The sequence below is a fragment of the Lontra canadensis genome, unplaced genomic scaffold, assembly GCF_010015895.1.
Source record: "Lontra canadensis isolate GAN:19392208 unplaced genomic scaffold, GSC_riverotter_1.0 scaffold36, whole genome shotgun sequence".
NCBI classification, from domain to species: domain Eukaryota; kingdom Metazoa; phylum Chordata; class Mammalia; order Carnivora; family Mustelidae; genus Lontra; species Lontra canadensis.
Window position 1 is genome coordinate 13,417,462 of NW_022631030.1, and position 21,536 is coordinate 13,438,997.

Genomic DNA, 21,536 nt, shown 5'->3' on the forward strand with positions numbered 1-21,536 from the left:
TGGAGAGCCTGCTGCTCGTCCTGCCTGTGCTTTCCCTTTCTCTCTCTGACAAATAAATAAATAAGTAGAATCTTTAAAAAGAAAAGTGTTCATTTTCTTATGGAGTGATTTTTTAAATTGCTAAACTTTGAGAAGTTTTTTTTTGTTTTTTTTTTAGTATATTTTGGATACACATCATTTGCCAGGTGTATGATTTGCAAATATTTTCTCCCAGTCTGTAGCTTATATTTCTGTTTTCTTGGTAGTATCTTCTGCCAAGTAAAAGTTGTTATGTTTGATGGAGACCAGCTTTTGACCTTTTTCCTTACTGTGACATTCTTTGGGTGTCATAGCTAAGAACTCCCTGCCTAACCCAAAGTTGCAAAGATTGTTCTCCTGTGTTTTCTTCTGAAAGTTTTACAAGTTTGTATTTACTTGGATCTATGATCCATTTTCAGTTTTTAAAGTAAGTTCTGAGTTCTAGGTTACTTTTCTTTTTTTTGCATATGGATATCTAGTCATTCCAGGACCACTTGTTAAAGACCGTCATTTCTCCACATTATACAGTTTTTATTTTAAAAGAAAGAATGTGATTCTGTCTAGCATGAGAACTCAAACATCTTCTATCATGAAAGGAGAAAATTCCTTGGACCCACTGGCTCAGGGGTGGCTGAGAGAGAGTCCCCTTTGCTCCGAACAGACAATATTTGTTTTACTAGCAGTGTCATAAAATCAAACATAATTTATACTCCATTGCTGGGATTTCTAGGTTGTTGAGGGTTTTTGTTTGTTTGGCCCAGCTTTTAGAAGAAATTTTAACCATTTATGGGCACAAAAATTCTTTTTTTGACAAATTGGATGTATACTAAAACTTAACAATGAGAACAAAACTGAAGTTTGTTTAGTCTAACTTTTCCTTTTTTGAATTAGAAAAATAATACATGCTTAACGTAAAATCTAAATACAGGTGACCCTTGAATAATACGAATTTCAACTGCATGGTCCCCTTAGCTACAGATTTTTTTCAATAAATAGAGTACAATACTGCAAATGTATTTCCTTTTTCTTATAGTTTTCTTAATAACATTTCTTTTCTCTAGCTTACTTCACTGTAAGAATATGGTATACTGAAATACAATAACATAAAAAATATGTGTTCACTGTTTATTGGTAAGGCCCCTGATCACTGGCAAGCTATTAGCAGTTACGTTTATGGAGAGTCAGAATTTATACATGGATTTTCAACTGCTGTGTCAGTGCCCTAACCCCCCATTGCTCAAAGGTCAGCTGTACTACAGAAGAATCATCTAGAAATTGGGATACATGGCATAGTGGTTTCCTATTGCTTCTCGGTTCCCTTTCCTTGGTCCTTTTGATGGGCTTCTCTCCCTTTTTATGACCTCAGATGTTGGCATACCCCAGGGCTCCATCTTTGGATCTCTTTATTTCTTTATTTTACTAGCTCTCTAGGTGATGTCGTTTAATCCTGTGGTTCTGCGCACCACATGTGCTCCCAGGAGTCAAGGCTGTGTCTCCAGCCTAAGCTCTTCTCCAAACTCCAGACCAGTACGGGTAGCTGCCTCTTCAGAACATCTACCACGTGTAACAGCAGCTTGTCTGACACAGAAATCTTGGGGCACCTGGGTGGTTCAGTCGGTCAAGCATCTGCCTTTGGCTCAGGTCACAATCCCAGGGTCCTGGAATCGAGTCCCATGTTGGGCTCCTTGCTCAGCAGGGAGCCTGCTTCTCCCTCTTCCTCTGCCCCTCCCTCTACTTGTGCTCTCTCGAAATCTCTCTCCAAATAAATAAGTAAAATCCTTAAAAAATAAAAAATAAAACAGAAATCTTGGTCTCTTCTTTGCCCCGTCTTTCCCTCCTTAGCAAATGGCACCGTCATTCCTTTATATACCAAGGCCAGAAACCCAGACCTGAGATGGCAGCTCTCAGTAGCTTGGACATGACCACTCAGCATCCTGTCGGCTCTTCCACCCCTCACTGTAAATAACACGCTGCGCAGACCCCCCTCTCACTACGCAGCTGCTCCCTGTCGGCTCCTGCCACAGTGGTGCCTGGTCTAGAAGGTGGCCTTGCCTCCCATCTTACTTCTCTGCTTCCACACTCACTGCCATAGTCAGGCCCCCCGCACAGCAGCCATGGGGCTCTTCAGGACACAAAGCACATCATGTCCTTCTCCAGCTCAGATCTCGCTAATGCTTTTATCACATTCTGAAGAAAATCTTTGCCCTGGCCTTCAAGACCGTATGTGATCTGGCTACAGCCTATTTCTCCAAATTTTTATTTCCTGGAACCTTTATTTCCCCCTCCCCCCGCCCCCACATGGTTCACTCTGCCTTTTTGCTACTGTTTGAACACAAGCCTATTCCCACTTTAGGGCTTTGCTTGAGCTGGTTCTCTGCCCCCGGGGTGCCCTTCCCAATGTTCTCCTCTCCCCTGAGTCACCCATTTACTAGAACTGTTATTTGTTCCTTGCCTTGCCTTGCCTCCCCTCTCAGAAATACCTGCCCACTCCTTCCCTCCCCCATCTTCTCAGTCTGCTGTGTTTTTCTTCAGAGAATTTACCACTACCTGGCATCATATATTTGTTTGTTTGCTGTCTGCCTTCCCGACTGAAATGTAAGCTTCCTGAAGGTGGGACTTGATGTGGGTCACAGCTCTATCCCCAACTTCAAGAACAGAGTACAGCCCATAGTAGATGTTCAGTAAACATTTATGGCAGGATTAAATACAGGATTAGAGTCATACATGTACACTACTTTTCGACCTACTTCACTCCCACATCTTCTCTGGAGCTAATCACTGTTAATAGCTTGGTGACTAACTTCCTGGGCTTAAAAACAACGCATTTATGAATGCAGACACACATCCAGTTTTTTTTAATGGAATGCAAACTGTTCCATACCTTTATTTTCGCTCAGTAATTTACTTCAGAATTTTTTCCATTTTAGTTTATTTTTTCATGTAATCTATGTATTTATATAGGTCTTTTTAGTGCTTACATTGTAGTTCATACTATAGATACATAATTTATTTAATCATTTTCCTGTTGATATGTGGGTTGTTTTCCCTGTTTCCTTATTATAATCAAGGCTGCAGTGAATATGCTTGTCCTTAAATCTTGGTGCATATGGGAAAATTGGTCTCAAATTATAGAACCGCCTGGATCAGTACTTGAGAGGTATTGCTTAATTTGTCCTTCTAAAACATTATACTGATTTACAATCTCGCCAACAATATATGAGGGCCCATTTCCCCATATCCTGGCCAACACCAGGTATTACCCCACATCCCAAATATTTTTTAATGTTGGGGGAAAAAAGTTTTACTCTCTTACAAAAGAGAAAGCCTAAACTCTGGTGATTGAAAATCTTACAGGCCGGTAGATAACCAGCCACTTCCTGGTAAGCTCCTAAGCTTCTGGATTCTAGGTTAGCCTGTTTCGTAAAGATAGTTCCTTTTAAAAAGAAATGTCAGAATTAAAGGAATAAAGTGATTCAAGATGAGAAGTACGTTGTACCTGTAAAAAAACTTTCAGATACTGTTTTCACGAGAAGACATATTTCATAATGTGTCCTGGGAGATCCAAAACCACAGGCCCAGGTTTCCTCATTTTCTTGCTGTAATTCATTCCTGGATGATTTTTCCCCCCTGAGAAAGAATCCACAGCACAAAACCTCAAATGTTGGCATTGGCTGGAGAGTTAATGAAAGACATAGCCATTGGTGATTTACTATTTAACAAGTCTGTGGTTTGTACTGGGCCTTATGAGAAGGACTCAAAGAACAAGAGCAGTTATCCTTTTTAATAACTATGACTGGGGCCCAAAACAGAAGCACAGGCATGACTACGAAGACAGATGCCAACCCAGGGGAGGGAGGTACAGCCCAAGTAGCACCCGGGTGTTTCTGTGACTTGGGTTGGTTTTAATCCAGAGCTAGTGGGATCGTTGGTTAGCTCACAGGCTTGCCTTTGCCCTGGTAGTGAGCTGCCAGGGCTGGGATGGGTCCCAAACGGCAACCCCTGAGTCTTCTCTATCTTTCATCAGGTGTCAAGATGGGCTTGGGATGAGAGGCACTTTTATGGCATCAGTATATTAGGGTTTGAAGAATTCCTTAAAATTACCTGCTTTTATTCGCTATATAGATGGCAAGACTGAGGCCCAGTGAGATAAAATGACTTAGATGGGTAAGGATCATCATGTTTTAAGCACGATCCTATTGAATAATGAAAAAGAAGAGCTCTTGTACTTGAACTTTAAAGACATAACAGATTCTTGGTGGAATGGTACTTCTGCCTAGAAATTCCTAAGGCAGGAGTGGCACATAACTGGCCTCCGTGCCACCATACACCCCCGCAAATGCCCACAGCAGATGTCGGCAGTCAACCCCAGCTCTCTTTCCTCAACCAAGCCCTGACCCAGCCGGACAATCCTCCTTCACACAGCGCTGGAGGCAGCAGGTCAGAAAGGATCTGAGTTTTCATGTGAGTTAAAATCTGTTTCTGTTTGCACCTCCCCTCTAATGATTGGTGTATCCCTGTGATTCCTGATGTGATAAGACCTCTGGACATTAAGCCAGAAGAACGTGGTTTGACTGCTGGATTTTCTTGCTCCTGGCTCTGTGATCTTGGGCAAGTCACTTAGCCTTTCATTCAGTCTTGTCTCTGAAATGAAGAAGTTGAATTAAATCACCTTTAAGCTTCCTTCCAGCTCTGAAAAATGTCATGATTCAATGTCTAGAGACCTCTCAGGAGGAATTCATAGTTGCAACTATGTATTTTTATAAAGACCCAGGGGGATTTTAGGCAGTTTGTATATTACAAAGCTATTCTGTATCCTTCCTTATGTGTTTGTAGCTTTTTCTGATGACTTTTTGAGCTTTTTCTTTTCATTAGCTCAGACCATTGACCTATATCTCTGAAACCAGAATTTAGGGGTTTCAAGGAGAGGAGGCGGGGACATGCCCGCTCAAAACCAGACGAATTGCAGGAACCTCCTCTTACCTTCGGGGAACTTAAATGTTCTTACACCCCAGACTGAGCAACGCTCACCTGCCCGCCCCCAAGCAGTTCTAGGTCCTCTTCCCCTTCTTCCATTCTACCGCCTTATGATCAGGAGGCCCTACCCGCAGACGGGCGTGGGCCAGTGGTCCTCTGAGGGGCCCTGTCTCTCTTCCACCCCGGCTCCTTTCATGACCTGGCGCTCTATTTGTCTTCCAGGCCCTGCTTCCCTTCGGGCATACCCTCTCCTCTCAGTGATCACCCGGCAGCCCGCGGTCATCTCCCACCTGGTCCCCGCCCCCCCGGGAGCTGCCCAGGCCTTGTCCTGCCACCCGGCCTCCGAGGCCTCTTCCAATGAGGCCCCAGGGGGTGAGGCTTTGGGCAGCAGCGAGTCGGAGACGGAGCAGCCCACGCCGAGGCAGAAGAAGCCCCGCCGGAGCCGTACCATCTTCACCGAGCTGCAGCTCATGGGCCTGGAGAAGAAGTTCCAGAAGCAGAAGTACTTGTCCACCCCGGACAGGTGAGAACCCGGGGAAGGGACTGTCCATGGGGAAGGCCTTCGGGAAGGGGTGACACCTTTTGCTCTCGGTCCGGGATGGAGAGCCACAGGGACTCCTTTAGAGAGAGGGTCAAGGACTGTTTTAGGTTCTACACGATGGCAGGAGTCTCACCCTTGGCGCACGTCACAGCCTGTTCGACAGCACCCAGCCCACTGGTGCTCATCATCCTTAAGCCCCAGCTGTATCCCCATATTTGACTTAACTACTCCAGTGTGAGAATCAAAGTCAAGTTTAGTGAATAGGTTGCCCAGGCTCTGAGCTGGCAAACAGGTTTGGTTTTTAAAGCCGCTTACACGTAGGCTTAGCCGCAGTGGGGTTAGCTGTGGGATGGGGACCCGGGACCTTCTCAGGCTTCTCCCCACCCTGCAATTCCCAGCTGACTCAGGCTGCAGGCCTGGCCCTTGACTGGGAAGGCCTGGGCGGATTTGGTTCAGGAGCCGCTAGATGTTGGGGTAGATTTGATGGATATTAAGTCAGAACCACTTGGCTAAGAGACGAGCAGGACCCAGATGTGGGTTCCTTCTTTAAACCCTTTTGAAATCCAGGTGAGGGGACTGTGACCCCTGATTTACTCAAAGACCTTCATCTCTCACCTCCTTTCTTTAATTTAGTATCTTAACTGTAGAATATGTAAGAATGTATGTTTTACCTTATTCTTTCAAACTCACTCAGGCGCTCTGGAGAGGGCTGAGCTAATATGTGATCCTCTTTACTGGGAGGATTTTCCAGGTCCTTTTTCTGTTCTTTTGCTCACTTCCTTGTCTGTATTAGGTTTGATCCTAGTCCTATTGAAGAGAAAGGGAAGGAAACTGTCATGCATCTCTTAAGCTAGTTAGTAGCTATTTGACACAAATTTAAGTGAGAAAGGTGTGTACAAATCCCTCACTAAAGAGCATCTGGCTACCGATTCACTTAATCGAGCCCCCATCAGCTGGGTGCTGGGCGTTTGCTGGGGGCCGGGCATTGTGTCCGAGTGTGCATCCAGAAAGTAGGAGAAAAGAGTTCTGCTGTGCAGGAGATGCTAGGGGAGGGCAGGACAACAAGTACCCACGACCCAAGGCACGGGTCCTGGTGCCGGTATGTTACCAAGGGCTGGAGGAGCCCAGAGACATCGTGGAGTATGTGAGAGATGGGGTTCAGGAAGGCATCTCAGAGGAGGCAACATTTCAGAAGAGCTTTGACTCTTATGGCCCAGAGGGAATGGCCCACAGGGTCACTGAGGCACGGCTCGCTGGGCACGCTGAGGGAACTGCAGGCTCCCGACAGTGCAAATGGGAGTGTGGCAGGAGAGGAGGCCAGAGGTGGGAAGGCTCATGTGCCTGGTTAAAGACTGCTGATTTAGATTTCATTGGCAGCCTCTAAGAGTGGGGAGGGATGTGGCCAGATTTACCTTTTAGACTCCTTGTCCTGGTGGCATCCTCAGTGTCTGATCTGAGATGGAAGTGATGGAGCAGGGGAGTGGGAGGAAGCCCAGGGATAGTCCCTGAAGACCTGAATTAAGGCGGTGACAGTGGGCACCGAGCAAAGGGAATAGATTGAAGAACAGTTTTGAAGGTGGCATGGCCAGGCTTGACACCGGCATGGGGAAGGGAAGAGAGAGCTGGGAAGCCTGTTCCTCCTGGGTTGGGTCACCGCATAGACAGGGATACAACGACCGAAGTTGCACGGCAGAGGACAAAATGGGTTTGGTGGGGGAAGGTGGGAGTCCTGTTGGGACGTGAGCCTCTGGGGAAGGCTTTGGCCACACAGTGGAGACACGGCTGTGAATTGGGGAGTGACAGAAGGGATGCCCAGTTATCAGCTGGTGTTTTGGTGGCCCCAGCAGGTAAAGGAGGGCCTCAGGGAGCTGGGCAGCCAGTGGAGGTGGGCGCCATTGTTTATGACTTGTGTGGTAGTAACACCCAAAGGGCTTCAACAAGCATGGGTAAAACGTTTGGCTTATTTTCTGGAAGTCAGAGAATGTTTTAACAGAACTGTACGTTCCTCATCAAGCTCCTGGGACTTCCTGATACCTGCTCAGGCACCTCTCAGGTGACCTACGCAGGACTGATTCACTTGCCTGGGGAGAAGGACACCATCTGGCTGGCATAGGAGCTGCCGCCTTCACCCGCCCTCTCCCGTGTTCCTCACCTCCCTACGTGACCAGGGCCATGAGCACTCCCTCCTCCCACAGCTTTCTCCCTCTTCCCTTTTGTTTGTTTCTCCAGTTTCCTAGGTGACCCCATTTGAGCGAATACACAGGGAAGTGAGAATTTGTAACGGTGGCAGGTAATGAGAGAAAGCCGATGACAGTGAAGTGCCTTTCTGTAGCCAGAGTGAGTCAGGGGTGCATTTTTCCCAAGTGAGCTAACACCAGTTGCTAATGCGGAGCCGTGAAGTGAGCCTGCCATTGACTCATGCACCTGATGGCCTCAGGTGAACCGGGCTGCCAGGCGCGGTGGGAGCCGGGGAGACCAGAAGCCTGTGGGACAACCCCCTGGAGTTTTGGTTCCTAATGAACGGCTGCTTGGGAAGCAATGCTTCATTAGTGGGGAGGGCTGAGTGCTCTCAGCACAGGGAATTTACTAGCTTCGGTCTGTTAATCACTTTCAATAAAACTGTTAGCTTCCAGTCGCCCTTTCCCTGGGACAACCGGAGATATGTGAATTGCCGATGTGAGACAGGTTCTGAGGTTTTCGGGGAAGGAAGACTGTTTTTATTATTGGAGATTGTAATCGTGCCCTCTGGTCAGAGCAGGGGAGCTGGGCAGCTGCAGTGCCAGCAAGGGGCACCTGGAACCTTCATTGCCAATACCCGCTGGTCTTGCTCACGGTCAGATGTTGGGGAAGGAAAGTTGTGGCCGAGAACGCGTTCTCGGGCATCCCCGTGGCTCAGGCTTGTGGGTGGGAAGGTTTGTGTGACAGGAGGATCCTCAGAGCCACAGACTGTAATCTTCAGAAACCTTGGACTTTGAAAGTGGTGACCATCACTCCCTGTAGCAAGGGTGCTTGGCCCAGGTTGTCACTCTAGAAGTCACAGGGAGACCCCTCATGTTAGCTCAAGGAGGGGGTCCTTCCTGTTGGTGCTCAGGTAGTAGACTCGGGGTTCTTTTCAACATTGGTCCATAGTTGTAGTCTTGAGGATTGAGTTTGGAAACCTGGCTCTCTTTCACATTCAATATACTCCAGTTGGGTTGTTTGCATTTTCTCTTCAAAAGCTTTGAGCAAGAGCTTCCCTTGGATAAATCGAACTTGTGTAAAAACATGGTGGGTGGAGGGGAGCCTCATACAGGAGAAGGCAGACAAGCCAGACTTAAGTAGGTTCACGTCATAGCTGCACCTCTCACTCTAGGATCATCTCCCAGGGCTCAGCAAAGTTTTTCTTGTATGGGACCAGAAAGAAAGTCATTTCAGTCTCTGTCACAGCTGCTCGCCTCCAAGCCTGGAGCAGGAAAGCAGCCATGGACATAGGCAGACAAATGCGTGTCCATATGCCAATAAAAACTTTATTTACAAAAACAGGCAGCAGACAGGATTTGACCGTGGTTACCGAGAGATTCTAATCTTTCCAAACTTCAGATCTCTCATCCGTAAAATGGGAATAATTATACCTACTTCACAGCATCGTAGAAAGGAATAAATAAGACAGCATGGGTTGTTGGGGGCTGAGCTAGGGGCTGGGATCCCACCGCAGTTCCCTGGAAAGGGTTGCTGGATCTTTGGAAGTAGCTCCCAACCTCACACTTCCCAGGAATGGCTTTGACATTCAGGGATTCACAGAAGGCTACAGAGAAATGCAGAACCATGGTTATCGATCGAATGGGAAGCAGGAGGGGTTACAGATTGAATGTGTCTTCTGGAACCCAAATTTTAATAGTTCAGGGCAGCTACGATGAATGAATCTATCAGAAAGTATTTTTGAGCCCTTGGTCTGGACTGAGTACCTGATAGGCACATCTGTGGACAGAAAAGAGGCCCTTGCTGTTGAATCAGGGAGACAGAAAGTACTTGTGGGAAACAGGGAACCCTTGACAATGTGGAGCGCCCCCAGGTGATGGCTGACTGGTGGGAAGGTCCAGAGGGCAGAAGCTGTGGGAGGTGTCGTGGGGGTGGGATGGTCCCCCTGCAGGAGGGGGGCTTGTGCTGCATCTGGGTTAATGAGGATTTTGACAAGGATGACAGGTCTTTACTTTTCCTTTCCAGTTTGGATTTGGGGACAGCGTCCTCATTTTATATGGGATCCACGTAAAGACTCCGTCAGGTCAGAAAGAGAACTTTGTAATCAAGGCTGAGAAATCCTTTTCAGGTCCAGAGCAGACAGTGGATGTTTCCAGGACGATGGCCCCAGGTGCCCTTGGGTTGTAGGCATCCATTTCTCAGGTTCCCAGAGTTTCATCCATGAGATACTTGGAAGGAAAGTAAAGCTTTTTGGGGAAGTACTGCTTCAATGGGGGACGTCCACACTCTGATAGCGGTGCTTGGAGCTAGTCCGCGGGACACCATCCCTTCTGCCCCTTTCCTCCTTCCTCATCCTTCCTTTGCATCTCACACCTTCTAGGTTGGACTTGGCCCAGTCTCTGGGACTCACTCAACTGCAGGTGAAGACTTGGTATCAGAACCGCAGAATGAAGTGGAAGAAAATGGTAAGGAAGAGAGTGAGTCTCACCGCGTGCCCACCATGATGGGGAAAATTCTTACCACAGAGCTGGGAAGAAGACAGGAGGGACCACTGGTGGTTTGGGTGTTGGAGAGTGGAAGGCCTTTTATGATGCTGGCTGGGAGGGAGGCCGTTGGAACGGTCAGATAAGCCATTCCTTCTGACCTGGATTTCCTGACCAGAAGGATATTCCTTTCCATAGTTTCCTTGGAAATAAAAGAAAGCTCACAAGCTTCTCAGTTGCTAGTTTTCACCCCACCTGCTGGCCTTTTCAAAGAACTTCCTTCCCCCTCCCACCAGGTGCTAAGATTAGAAGTCAGGACTCTTTGTTTATGATGACATATAGGGCACATCTGTTCCTGGGCTACATGGGCTGAAATGTAGGCATTGTCAGGCTTCAGTGGGTATCAGAGGAACCTGGATTGCAGGTACAAATACAGAAGTCGAGGCTCTTCCCAGATCCTGAGTGCAGAGGTCTGTGACAGGGCTGGGGGTTCACGTGATCGCAAGCTCCCAGGTTCCCCTGGTGGTTTCCCTAACGTTGTTTTATTACCTTGCTAATCAAGCATTCCATCTTTGGTTTCTAAATGGACCTATTAGCATAAACACCCCTTGCTAAAAACAAACAAACAAAAACACCAAATAGACATCTCCATATTTTAAAGGATTCAGCTTCATCATAGTTCACTTTTTCTTAAAAAAGAGCAACTATGAAAAATCTGTTAAATCTGGATTTTCCAAAGTGGTTGCGTGTTTCATTGCTAGTTCTGTAAACCACAAGGGAAAAGGTCAAAGCCCAGAGACAAGAGGTGAGCTGGGACGAGAGGGTGGGAAGCAGCCTGTTTTCTGGAAAGACCAGGTACAACCATGGCCTGTGACGTGGGCCTTCATCACACCCTCACTGAAACTTACTGGCCCTTTCTCCTCTGGTGCGGACCAGGTGGTCCAGACCTGCGTGGACGACACTCTAATTTGCTAACCCATCTGGCCACAAGCCATCTTTCCTGGTGTTCAAGAGCTAGAATATGATGGGTTTTTTTTTTTACAGTTACTAAAACTGAGGTCCTTCTCTGGCCCCTAGTTTTCGGGGAAACAGGTGAGTCAATAGCTATTTTTAATAGCTACTAGATACGGAGACATTTTCTCAATTTTGTGCTTTTGTCTAATAATTTTTTTCTGAAAACATTAGTCCTTGCTGTCATCTGAGAAAAAGAAATACATTGTAAATTAATTCTTAACAGGAAAAAAAGCCAGCCAGGCAGCATTTATTATATTCCTGGAAGGGAATTCCTGGGCAAATCTCATCATTTCCTCTGGGGGGACCTGAGCCTGCCAGGGAAGGATGTTCAGGGGGAGGCGGCATGGCCCCCGGAGAGCTTGCAAAGAGAGGCCAAGATGTCAGTACAAACACACATATCCTGAATGACTCCACTTGTGTGTCTTCACATCTCTTATGAACCATGCCTTATCCTAGGCACGGTAGGAAGTAATGAAATAAGATGTAAGCCTGCCTTCATGGCATTTGTGACCCCATTGGAGAGTCAAGATCCAGAAAGCATCCAGGGAGCATGTGATGGTGAATTAGAATTCTTGTAGGTATATGAACCAGAAGTGTTCAGGGGTTGGGTATTTGAGAAGGGTGTAAGGAAAAGCTGAAGGATAAATGGGATTTGGTGAAATATGTTGTTCCAAAACCTTAAGAATGCTACAGGTACATGAGGATGATGGCTGAGGGGCACCTGGGTGGCTCAATGGGTCAAGCCTCTGCCTTCCGCTAAGGTCGTGATCTTGGGGTCCTGGGGTTGAGCCCCGCATGGGGCTCCTTTCTCAGCGGGGAGCCTGCTTCTCTTCTGCCTGCCTCTCTGCCTGCTTGTGTGTGCGCTCGCACGTGTACGCTCTTGCTCTCTTTCTCCATGACAAATAAATAAAATCTAGGGGGGAAAAAAAAGAAAGAAAGAAAGAAGAAAATAATGACGGAAACCTCCCGGGGAACTGATCTCGGAAAGAACCAGATCTGGGAGTTAGAAACTCTGGGCCGAGTTCCCATGCCTGTCCCTCCCCGGCTGATTTCGGGCAAGTCCGCCACCCACCTCCTTCCTCGTCAATCATCATCATCGAAATCAATGTCTCCTGAGTGGCAGAGGCATTGTTGAAATCAGTTATCAGCGATCTCTTCATGAGTCAGACGATTAAGGAATTGACAGCCTGCCATCCCCGCCAGCTCCGCCCGCTGCCCGTGGGACGAGCGTGTGCCTTTGCCTCTGACGTCACCTGTTGTTCACCAGCCACTGGGCTGCTGGCACAAGTGCGAGCTGGTTAGTGAGGGGGTCAGCCCTGTCACCAAAAGCAAAATGGAAGTCACTCAGCAGATTTAACCTCAGAGAGCATTCCACGGGCCAGCTGAATCCAGGTCCCTTTAGGAGAGGCAGGAGTGCCAAGCGCTGTGTCCGCTCTAGCAGTTAAATGTTGAGCGTAGGAATGGAGCACCGGGGCAACGGAGATGCCAAAATAAGTCACGAACATGTCCATTTCAAAATAAAATGAGGAAAGAGTACCCCGTCAGGTGGGAGGGGACTGACCTGTGAAACTAGTAATTATTCAGAGGGATCAGGTCCACAGTCCACAAACTTTACTGGGTTTGAAATCAGGATAGAGAAAGGGAGGGCATCAGGGAAGAGGTGTCGTCTAAAATGGTTTTAGCAGACAAATAGAAGAGGGCCAGGCAAAGGTGGGGAGGGTGTCACGGTCACAAGGAAGGAGCCAGAGCACCCGGGGCTCTTTGAACGACTTCAGAATGGCCAGAGCTACAAAGGGGAGGGTGGTAGTTCCATTGCGGGTCTGAATTCTGACTCCCCCTCAACAGCGAGGCATTGTTGGGATCCAGATTGCCTCATATGTTTTCCTGGTAGAACTCTTTCAAGGCTATCTCTTCAAGTACTGGGAGGAAAAGAAAAAGCTAATTGGGTAATAAAGATGTCTCAAGGCTAGTCACCTAATTGGAACTGGAAAAAGATTAGCACTCGGTTCTCAAGAGTTACTCACAGGGCGGCCAAGGAGAGCGCTGCCAGAGGCCAGATAGCATCTCAGACTAGTTCCTACCGGTCAGCATTGGTAACTTCTAGCGGGTTGGGTAAATTTCATCTAGCACACGAGATGGGACGCTCACCCTCTATTCCATTTCTGTTTGGCTCGAGTTCCAGGAGGACCCAGAGTTTTGCAACGGGCCAAAAGTGCCTCATCATTCAGGGATCTCTCTCAGCTCTAAAACCCAGTTCAGTGAGAGGATCCGAATGGACACCAGCCTCCTGCCCTGGTCACAGGATTGGGTGGGCCACAGAGCAGATGCCGTCCTCATCTTGGGGCGCTGCATATCTCCAGATAGTTAACAATTCCGTGAAATGGCTACTCTCTATGTGATCTTGAGCAGGTTCCTTAACCTCTGGGGTCCTGTTTTCCCGTTAGTAAAATGCCTCATACATAAACACCTTATAGGGCTGTGGTGCTAAATAAGCTCATACCTGTGAGCGCTTTCTAGCAGGGCTTCCTGCATAGAACGCAGCTGAGAAGTGTTAACCACCATCCTCCTCTTCCTCCTCCTCCTTTATTATTATTATTATTTACTTAGCCATGTAATTCACATCTTCAGAGAATCCAGTTGGGGAGGCCAGAGAACATATAAGCAGAAACTGAATTCTACAGGTTTCTGGGGCCCCGAAACTGTCTTCTGGATGAGAACCATGCTGGCTGTCCTTTCTCGCTGGGCCTGCTCCGGCTCAGTGCTCTAGCATGTGGGGCATGGCGTCTTCCGGCAGGGAAAGGCTGTTGAGCAGGGTGCAGGAAAAAGATTTGTGCCAGGGAATCCCAACTTCTCAGCTTCATGGAAATAGCCATCAGTTGATCTGACTCTCCCTGCTCCAGAGAGCCGCAGATGAAGACAGAAAAAGGTGCAGAAAGCACCCCTGGGGAAGGCGCCCGTGACCCAGGGTCTGGCGGGAGAGTGGGAAACTGCAGAGCGGTATTAGAATCAGAAACCACAGAGGCACATTTGACATATCCCTCGCTCATTATGCACAATGAGATATTGGTAAGAGCGTTAGAGTCAAGTGGGCAGGGCTGCTGTGTTCAAATCCCAGCCCTGCCCTTGGCTTGCTCTTGGCCCATGGCAGATTACTGTGCCTGCTCAGTTTCCTGTCTGAGTAATGGGGGAGATAGAGGGCCCCTCCCTGCGCTCATGGTCCGTGCTCTGCCATCTAACTGCATGTCTCCCACCCAAGTGCCTTGGAAAGGAAACAGGCCTGTCCTGACATCTTCAGCCACAACATATTTGAATATCTAGTTGAAGGGTTTTGGGGGGGGTGAGGGGAGCTGCGGCTAGCAGCAAACACGACTAATGGAGGTATATGGTGTCTAGCTGTTTCTCAAAGAGGCATGTGACCTCGGGTGCGGTGTGTTGTCTGGACTCCCCCGACCAAGGGGACTAAATTGGCTTTAGGAATAATTGGGCAGAAGGGACCCCGGGGAGGAGGGCCACAGGGTGCATGAGAACGAACAGCTCCTGGCATGGGGCGGTTATGAGATAATTGCTTGTCTCAGGTGTGCTGGGAGGCAAGGGGCCAGAGGTCGAGTGCGGGAAGCAGCCAAGAGGGTAGTTATCTCCTAATTATTGCTTGCGCTGGAATGTTTTATCCCATTTAGAAAATGGCTTGATTGTTTTGATTTTTTTTTTCCTCTGTGCAGTAGGAAAACAGCCAGGTGGGGTCTATCCAAGCTGTGTGGGTGGTGTTCTCTAATTGCTGGGCTGGACTTTCTTTTGCCAATTAGGTGGCTTCCTTAGACCTGCCCTTTTATAACTTGATTACTATATGGGGCAACTTAATTTTGTATAACCTCTTTCATACCAAGTGGAGCTGCTTTCAACACATAAATTCCATCTTGGCACATCTGGGCACTTTCAACAGCCTGCACTCAGACTGAAATAAAAATCAGATGCTGACTTATGTGAAAAGGAATATAGGGACGCCTTCTCCCCAGAGGTGCATTCTGTCAGCGTCTCTACCTTGTTAGAAGTCCCCTTCCTATTTGTGTGTTTGCTGTGGAAAGTGCAGTGGCTGAGCAGATCCCCAGCTAGAAAGAGGTGTTCATTGAGAGCCTCTGGGTTTCCTCACACCATATACAAAAAATAACTCAAAGTGAACCATAGACCTAAAGGTAAAAGCTAAAACTGTAAAACTCTTAAAAGAAAATTTAGAGTAGTGCTCGCTTCTGCTGCACATATAGTAAAATTGGAACGATACAGAGAAGATTAGCATGGCCCCTGCACAAGGATGACACGCAAATTCGTGAAGCGCTCCATATTTTTTTATGGATCCAGAAAAGACCTCGAATAGCCAGAGGAAAGTTGAAAAAAGAAAATTTAAGAGTAAATATTCACAGCCTTGGATTAGGCAAAATCTCCTGAGCACACCAAAGCCCAAGCAACGAAAGAGAAAATAAATTGAACTTCATCAGAACTAAAAGCCTATATGCTCTGAAGGACATTGCCAAGAGAGGGAAGAGACAACACACGGAACAGGAGAGGGCCTTTGCAAATCTTGTATCTGATGATGGACTTGTATCCTGAATGTGTATAAAAAACCCTTACACCTCGGGGCGCCTGGGTGGTTCAGTGGGTTAAAGCTTCTGCCTTTGGCTTGGGTCATGATCCCAGAGTCCTGGGATCGAGCCCTGAGTCGGGCTCTCTGCTCAGCAAGGGGCCTGCTTCCTCTCTCTCTGCCTGCCTTTCCACCTGCTTGTGCTCTCTGTCAAGTAAATAAATAAAATCTTAAAAAAAAAAAAAAAAGAAACCTTACACCTCAATAATAATGTGACCGAATTTCACATGAGTGAAGGATTTGGATAGACCTCTGTCTCAAGAAAACATATGGTTGGCCCATAAGCACAGGAAAAGATGCTCCTCTTCATCAGTCCTCAGGGAAATGTAACTCACAAGCATGGGTACCATGGCCTTCCCTCTGGCGTGGCTGGAATCAGAAAGACATACCATCACATACTGGTGAGGATATGGAGAATTGGATCCCTCGTAGACTGCTGATTGGAACATGGTGCAATTGCTTTGGCAAACAGTCCGGAAGGTCCAAAAAACAAAAAACAAAAAAACAGAGTTACCATATGATGCAGCAATCCCAGTTGTACGGATACACCCAAAAGAAGTGAACAGATGTTTCTGTACCCTCTTTACAGCAGCACTGTTCACAACAGCCAAAAGGTAGTAGCAACCTGCGCGTCTCTCCACTGATGAATGGGTAAATGGAATGTGATCTGTTCCCACAATGGCTATTAGTTGGCCATAAAAAGGAATTGAAGTATTGATCTAGGCTACAGCATGGATGACCCTTGAAAGCATCTCATGCTGAGTGAAAAGAAGCCAATGGCAAAGGATGACATATTGTGTAACTCAATTCATATCAAATAGCAAGAACAGGCAAATCTGTAGGGACAAAAGGCAGATGAGTGGTTGCCTAGGGTTGGGGGGGCAGGGCCTGGGGCAAAATACAGGTGACTGTTAATGGGTATGGGGTTTCTTTTGGGGGGTGCTAAGAATGTTCTAAAATTGGATTCTGGGGTGCCTGGGTGGCTCAGTGGGTTAAGCCCCTGCCTTCGGCTCAGGTCATGATCTCAGGGGTCCTGGGATCGAGTCCCGCATCGGGCTCTCTGCTCTGCGGGGAGCCTGCTTCCTCCTCCCTTTCTCTCCGCCTGCCTCTCTGCCTACTTGTGATCTCTCTGTCAAATAAATAAATAAAATCTTTAAAAAATAACAAAATAAAATTGGATTCTGGTGATAGTCGTACAGTTCTGACTATCTAAAAGATCACTTAATTGTCACTAGAAAGTGTATGGTATGTGATTTTTATCTCAATAAAGCTGTTTAAAACAAGAATTTCTGGCTTATTGAGTTGCTGCCTTCATTCTTATAGTTCAGCACCCGGAGGTCCTGTGCTTCTCTTGAAAGAAAGAGGTGTCATCGATTGATAAGTATTTAGTAACTGTGTAGAGTTAGTTGAAAGTGATTTGTCTGGAGCACAAAGCAAGGGAAAGTTGCAGGATTTACCTTCAAGGAACCTCTGTTCAACTGCAGAAGATAAGATTAAGTGGGTTATGTAAGTAGCACAATACATTTCACTCCTAATTATCCGTGCTAATCCAGGTCCTCCTGCAGTGCGTGGCACTAGCTGCCCAGGAAAGCCACAAGGACACCAAGTCAGAGCTCAGAACCAATGGAAGAAGGGACTGTCTGTGATATTCTAAAGTAACATACACATATTTTTAAAGTTCTGTCTTTGTAAGTTACAGTATTCTCGACATCACACCTTGGGACAATAAATGTGCAAGTCCATTGCCATCAGCCAAAGCTGTTTGGCGCGCTGTTACATTTCTTGCTCTGTATCTTTCTTCCCCTCCAGTTGTTGAATGCCTGCTCCCTGCAGCGGCAGAGTGGGAGGAGCAGGCAAGTCAGTGTGCAGGGACAGTGGTTTGTGAAAGGTGCTCTAACAGAGGAAGGGGAAGAGCTCATCTTGCGCCTGGTGGAGGGCCTCTGGCATGGACCTGGGAGGTCAGGGAAGGCTCCCCACAGGAGCACCATCCAAGCTGAGTTCCTCAGGAGAAGAGGGTGGGGAGTCGGGTTCTGCAGAGCAGGAAGAGTTCTTGCTCTCTTGCATACGTTGTATCTGTTGGTCACCCTCGTCATCCCCCTGTGAGAGGAGGTGGGATCATGTCAGTATTGTAGACTAGGAAGCTGAGGCTCAGTCTTTCAGGAACTCTCCCAAAGACGCAGCTGCTAAGGAGCAGAGTAAGAATTCAACTACCGTAGTGATTCGACTTTCGAAACTGGCTGGAACTTACTATTATTCTCTACTCCGTCTTTGAGCCATTCAGTTGTATATCTCTTGTAACATTTTTTCTTACAGAAATACTTACACGTGATCATTGTACCAAAAAAATAGAGACTACAAAAAAGAGAGAGAGAAAGAAAGAAAGAAAAATTAAAAATTCTTCATGATCTTGACACTGAAAACAGGTCATCCGTCCTCCAGATTGGGTTATGCTGGTTTATAACCTGTTTTCCACAAAAGTACGTTAATGATATTTCCCATGTCATTAAACATTCTACACAAATGATTGTAATGTTTATCAAGTATTCTCTCTCTGGGATATGCTATAATTATCTACTCAATCATATAACTAAACTTAAGTATCCTCCCCCCCAATTTTTGCTGTTATAACCAACTTTTTGATGAACGTTTCTACAGATCAGTCTTCATCTCAGTCTTTGATGACTTACTTAGGCTAAATTATGAGAAGTGAAATTTCTTGTCCGAGTATGCACAAGACTTGATTTGAATTCTCAGTTTCCCTTTTGAGAAGGTTATACCAATGCCACTTCCACACTGGAGTATTTATTTTCCTGCTTGCTATAAATATTGGCTTTTTAACTTGTCAACTTGATAGGTACTGCTTTAATATTTTGTTATTTCTTTCCTTACTGTTGAAGTTGGCTTATTTAATGTGTTTGTGATCATTTTATTTAAAGCCAAAATATGCGATACTCACTGAAAGTACATTGAACATTTAAAGAATGGACGTATCTTGGGGCGCCTGGGTGGCTCAGTCAGTTAAGTGTGTTCCTTTGGTCATGATCTTGGGGTCCTGGGGTCAAGCCCCATGTCGGGCTCCCTGATCAGTGGGGAGTCCCTCTGCTAACCTCCCTCTCCTGCTAGCACATGTTCTCTCTCTCTTTCTCTCTTTCAAATAAGTAAATAAAATCCTTTTAAAAGGGGTGCCTGGGTGGCTCAGTTGGTCAAGCGACTGCCTTCAGCTCAGGTCATGATCCCAGGGTCCTGGAATCGAGTCCCGCATCAGGCTCCCTGCTCAATGGGGAGACTGCTTCCCCTCCTCCCATTGCCTACTTGTGCTCTTTCTCCCTCTGTCAAATAAATAAATAAAATCTTTTTAAAAAATCCTCTTTAAAATGTCACTCTAGTGAAGTGTGTAAACGTGGAGATTCACAGACCTGTACCCCTGGGGGGAAAAAAAATATATGTTTATAAAAAATAAAATTATAAAAAAAAAAATTCATAGGGGCACCTGGGTGGCTCAGATGGTTGAATGTCTGACTCTTGGTTTTGGCTCAGGTGGTGATCTCAGGGCCTGGGATCAAGTCCCATGTTGGACTCTGTGCTCAGTGGGGAGTCTCCTTGAGATTTTCTCTCTCTCCCTTCTAAGTTTCCCCCTTCTTGCTCTCTTTCTCCCTCTTTGTCTTTGAAATAAATCAATAAATCTTTTAAAATATAAAAAAAAAGTCACTCTAAAATAATAATAATGACAATAATAAAAAAAAATGAAGATGTCTTTATACTCTAGAGTTGATGGGTTGAAAATACCTTTTGCCAGGCCATCACTGCTGGGAAGGAACCCTATAGACCCTGTTGAGTGGGAAAGTGGAGGGAGGGAGTTATTAGATTTAATGACTGTTTTTTTTCTCCCATGAAGGTTCTTAAAGGTGGACAGGAAGCACCTACAAAACCCAAAGGTCGTCCCAAGAAGAACTCCATCCCCACATCAGAAGAGATTGAAGCTGAAGAGAAAATGCACAGCCAGGCCCAGAGCCAGGAGCGCCTTGCACCCTCCCAGGGACAGGAAGAGCTCTGTGACCCACAGGAATTGGAAGCATGCGATGTCTCTGTAGAGGTGGCAGAGCCCCCCGGCCAGCCCCAGGAGTTGCCAGTAGCCTCTTCGGAACCCCCACCATCAAGCTAAAATAAAAACTCAATTGGGGGAAGGGGAAGATGGGGAGGAATGGAAAGAGGGAAGTCAGGGAGAATAGAGAGAGATACGCTCCCCAAAGCCTGGTAAACTTGGCGAGAAGAGATCCACGTCTCCCAGCCCCCACGGGTCTCAGTGGTTTTCATCACAAGCATTTGATGAAGACCAGCTTGCCTTAGGCCTTTCTCTTCCTGAAAGGCCGTTTTAGCCACGGGATGCCCTTGATGAAGGGAGACAGTGCCTTGGAACTGCCTGCCCCTGCTGGGGCGAGGGCTGCAGGGCTGGGTTACCAGAGCCCACCCCGGGGCTGGCACGGTGGGGGGCTGCCCCGGCTCTCTCCCTCCAGCCCCTGCACAGCCCGTCATCAAAGCAGAGAGATCATGGTGGAGCCCGGGCCGCAAGCCTGGCCTCCTTGCTAACTCAGCACTTATTTCTGTCGTTTTAAAAGAGAATTTAATGTTTTTGGTTGTTTTTTGGGGGTGGGGGCGGGGGCGTGGGGCCAGGCTGGTGAGGGTGGGCAAAAAAGGGTGGGGGAAGCAAGTTCTGAGTTATTAGAATTGTTTCTGAATAAAGTTCGTTTGAAGACCCGTGTGCCTTTGTACCCATTCTAAGTCAGGTGACCCAAGAGCAGAGAAGCCCTGGTTTTCTCGCTTTATTGAGTTGCCCTCCCTGAAGCTGCCAAGCAGATTCTGTTAAGATAACTTCTATTTTTTAATCAAAAATAAATCTTTCAAAAGGATCGGGTGTTTTGTGTCTTCTGGGGAGTATATTTAGCCCTGTCTGGATACGGCTTGTGGTAAGACCCAGAGAGATAGCCCAGCTCCGCAGGCTTTCATTTTGCCCACTATAAAATAGAAGATGGGTCTCTGCCCATCACCCCTCCCACCGCCTTCTGCCAGAGCCGCTCTGCCATCAGCCACTTTCCACCGTGGGCTTCCAGCTTTAAAAACGGCTTCACTCTTTTGAAGAACACATAATAAATGTACATGCTTCCGAAGTCAAACAAAAAGAAGTCTTGCTTCTCCCCGCCCCCAACTCCCGCACCCCCCTCCCCCCCATCCTGCACAGGTAACCATTTTTATGGGTTTCTTGTTTATCCTTATTAAGTATCCATTTGGGTGATGGGCTCCGCAGCTTTTAGCAAAAGAAGATTTGAGAGCTTCTTGGCTAGAGGTGCTCTGCAATTTTAAATTTAAAACGATGTCCCACTTTCAGGAAGACCAGGAAAGAGGGAAGCCCCGGACTCGCTGAAGGAGGAAAACTCTGACCCTTTCTTGTCTGATTGTCGTGCCGGGGGGCCCCTGAGCCCACAGACGGCCTGCGGGGCAGAGCGCCAGGCTTGTTGACTAGCAATTCTTGATCACACGGTAACTCTGCCCAGTTGTGGGCTCCGGAGCCATCTACCCGCTTTCGTAATGGCCGCAACTAGGGAGCAGAACCTGCTGCTGGTTCTGTAAAACAACTCATGTCATTTTTTGGAAAGTCACACAGGGATGACCTGCTTGTTTTCAACCATCAGGCTGCTGG

General features: G+C 47.1%; 1 protein-coding gene and 1 non-coding gene across 2 annotated transcripts in view; both read left to right on the forward strand.

Moving 5' to 3' along the window:
* BARX2 (BARX homeobox 2) overlaps positions 1 to 20,479 on the forward strand; it is a 74,505-nt gene extending 54,026 nt beyond the window's left edge. The window contains exons 2-4 of the mRNA XM_032868920.1: positions 5,215 to 5,515; positions 10,092 to 10,176; positions 19,737 to 20,479. Coding sequence (XP_032724811.1) covers positions 5,215 to 5,515; positions 10,092 to 10,176; positions 19,737 to 20,003 — 653 coding nt within the window. The 3' untranslated portion in view covers positions 20,004 to 20,479. The remainder of the gene's footprint in view (positions 1 to 5,214; positions 5,516 to 10,091; positions 10,177 to 19,736) is intronic.
* Positions 15,443 to 15,549, forward strand: LOC116874419. The gene has a single exon (XR_004383992.1). It is a non-coding gene; the product is annotated as a U6 spliceosomal RNA (small nuclear RNA).
* Positions 20,480 to 21,536: the final 1,057 nt, after the last annotated feature.